This window comes from Littorina saxatilis, linkage group LG8 (genome assembly GCF_037325665.1).
Source record: "Littorina saxatilis isolate snail1 linkage group LG8, US_GU_Lsax_2.0, whole genome shotgun sequence".
NCBI classification, from domain to species: Eukaryota; Metazoa; Mollusca; class Gastropoda; order Littorinimorpha; family Littorinidae; genus Littorina; species Littorina saxatilis.
Window position 1 is genome coordinate 9,853,123 of NC_090252.1, and position 2,966 is coordinate 9,856,088.

The 2,966-nt window shown below is 46.6% G+C and overlaps 1 protein-coding gene across 1 annotated transcript; it reads left to right on the forward strand.

The window, feature by feature from the left end:
* The first annotated feature begins 258 nt into the window (after positions 1-258).
* On the forward strand, positions 259-2,429 carry LOC138972742 (uncharacterized). Its single transcript, XM_070345409.1, has one exon. It carries the CDS (start codon positions 590-592, stop codon positions 2,276-2,278), a length of 1,689 nt encoding a protein of 562 aa, XP_070201510.1. The 5' UTR covers positions 259-589; the 3' UTR covers positions 2,279-2,429.
* The last annotated feature ends 537 nt before the right edge of the window (positions 2,430-2,966 follow it).

Consider the following 2,966-nt stretch of genomic DNA (forward strand, 5'->3'; position numbering starts at 1 on the left):
AGAGCAGAAAGCAAGACACATGAGTTGAGTTTCCGAATCCTGTGATGGGGAGGGGGTGGGGGTCGAGGGTTTACTCTCAGAAATATGAATACGTCTAATTATCTCGGTTGTGTGTGCCCTACAAGTACTCACTATACAGAGACTAGACCTTTCTGTAAGTCAGTGGTCCGCCCCCCTCCCCACCCCCTCCATGTCCCCCACCCCTCAGTGTCCCCGTACCCCCACCCCTTGTAGCCCCCCCCCCCTCCTTGTGGCCCCAGTTTCCTTTCTACTTTTGTAGTTTGAAAAAGTGCGGTCATCTCGACCAGATTTTGCGCCCAAAAACAAGGCGCTAAAAATTCCCACCAATTATTCTGTTGTGTCTGTTTCTATCAGTGTGCTAGCTGGACATACTTACATTCTAAAAGATAGTGTTGGCACTGATTCTTCAAAAGTTGAATTAATCACAGAAATCAGTCATTTATCTAAATGTTCTATCAGTCCTGTACGGAGAAGGGCTTTGAAGTATTTACTTGTGGAATTTGGTTTGCTTTTTTCCAAAACGGTTGAGAGTTGCATTGTACCTAGACTGTGATTTTGTATTCCAAGAATGGAAGACATAACAAACGTACAAAAAAGAAAATATTACAAAGACTCAGAAGAAGCTGTAAAGCGAAGAAATGTTGGTCGTGTACAGAGAAAAGCAGAAGGCAAAATTCAGTTCAGTGGAGAGAAAGATGAAATTGATTTGATTCATTCACAAGTACGAAAGATTAAGACATTTTTAGGAGAAGGGAATCCAAACACTGTTACTAACAAACAACTTGTTGACACTATACTGCGTTTTTTCATCGATAAAAACATTGAACTTGATCCTCCTGCACCAACTGATGCTCCAGTTCTTGGACATTTTGCAGACACTTCTTTCTCCCTTGTCAGTGGTGTTGATTCTAGTGACGAACAGCTGTTTGTTTGTGCCCAGAGTTCCCTGGATAAGTTTTGTGAACGTGTGTATCATCATTCTGTTCAGTGTGGATGTAGTCTTGTGCGTACAAATATGAAAATGCTTGGACATGTCGGTCTTTTCACCTTTGCATGTGATAATGATCACAAAATCGACTGGCCTAGCTCGCCATACCTGGGTGTTAAATACCTTGTCAACTGCAAAATGATTCATGGGTATTTTGTTTCTGGGATAAAGCTGAACCAGTACCAGAGAATTGTTGAGGCAGCAGGCATTGGCAAACTGGGTGATGACTACGTAAGTAATGTTTTTAGCGTGTACAAGGATTGTGTCGCCAGACAGGTGTCTGACTCGACGTACGACGCCCTACTCGAGGAACTTGTTCTTTATGAGGATGGTGGCATCAGTATCCTTACGGATGCCAGACACGGAACGAGAAAAAACTCAAGATATTCTGACATTGTGTGTCTGGGCGCACAGAGCCACAAAGTGTTACACGTGTCCGTTGTGAGCAGGACCGATGAGCCGTGCGCCCAGAAACACGAACTGATTGGCACTAAGCGTGTCTACGACTATCTGGACGGGCAGGAGGATGGATCGGTCCACATACGAGTCCACTGTCACGACAGGAACGCCACCGTGAACAAGTGGGTGAGGGACAACCGGCCAGACACGACCTCAACTAATGACACTTGGCACGCTGCCAAAAACGTCGCCAAAGAGGTCCGAACAGTATGCACTGGGCCACGATACCAAGAAGGAAAAACCTGGCATCCAGAACTGAGTGACAAGGCTGCCAGCATCAAGACACACATGTACTGGAGCATGAAGAACTGTGAAGACGACCCTACCAAACTTCAAGCCATGATCATCAATATTATTCAACACTACAAAGGTAATCACCACGACTGCCACACCACGTCAAGATGCAAAACAGACCCACAGTACGAACCTTCAAAACTTCCAATCACAGACCCAAAGGCAGAACTTCTTTTACGACAAGCTTTAGAACGAACAGTCATTTTCAAGAACCCTTTAGATTACATTCACTGCATGGACACCTACTTCGTTGAATCATTCAACAACACCATGCTCCAGTACCATGACAAACGAACAGACGGCAGCCTTTCACTCGAGAGTTACACGCTGAGAACGCACATGTCAATACTAGACTGGAATGAGAACATCAACTCCAGAATAGTGACCTCTCTTCGTGAAATTCAGGATGCCAGGAATCCACGCCGTGTCAGTGCCAGGCGGAACTTAAAAAGAAAGTGTTTTGATTTCTGGACGATGCTGTGGCACGATTACGCATCAGCAATTCTTCAGCAGTAAAGGTAGGCAGTACACGCTTTCCATTCGGCTTTGACTAACACAGCATGGGATTGTTTACAGCATGCGTAGCATGCGTTCTCGCTATATTTAGTTAGGCTCCGCCCCTTTTTTGCGGTGCATCATGGGAGAGGCCGGATCGGTTGGGACGCGTTTAAGCGGAAGCTTTGACCTTTCATCAAAATAGTCTGGGACAGGCTGATCTTTCTTAACCCAGTGTGGGATTTTCAGTGGGGCGACCACCCCCAACCCAGCGCGTCCCCGGGTGGCGGATAGGGGAACGGTCTTCAGATATGGAGATCAGCCGCTTGCGGCCGCGGACCAAACTGGCTCCGGGTGGGATCCCGGAAAATCCTCCCCCCTGTGCTCTCAGGGTAGGACGTACGGGCCATGAGCTAAGGGTGAGGTAACCCCGACAGAAAACCCCAAATGCTGAAGACGGAGGACCCGGGCCGCACGGCGCATTCTAACAAACCACGGGTACACGCACTTACGCAAATGATGTGCGAACGCCAAGAAGAAGAAGATCAAAATAGTGAAAATGTAGGCCATAAAGGTAGAAACTTGTAAAGATTCTACAACAAAAGGCACATGTTCACACAGACATAGTGACACTTCTACAGACAACACAGGTGCCTATCAAACGCGTACAGACTCCATGTGATTAGTGGTTTTTTTTACTGTCCCTTTT

Bases quoted from the DNA above. Each gene is read 5' to 3' on its own strand.
- LOC138972742 (XM_070345409.1), top strand. From the start codon at position 590: ATGGAAGACATAACAAACGTACAAAAAAGAAAATATTACAAAGACTCA.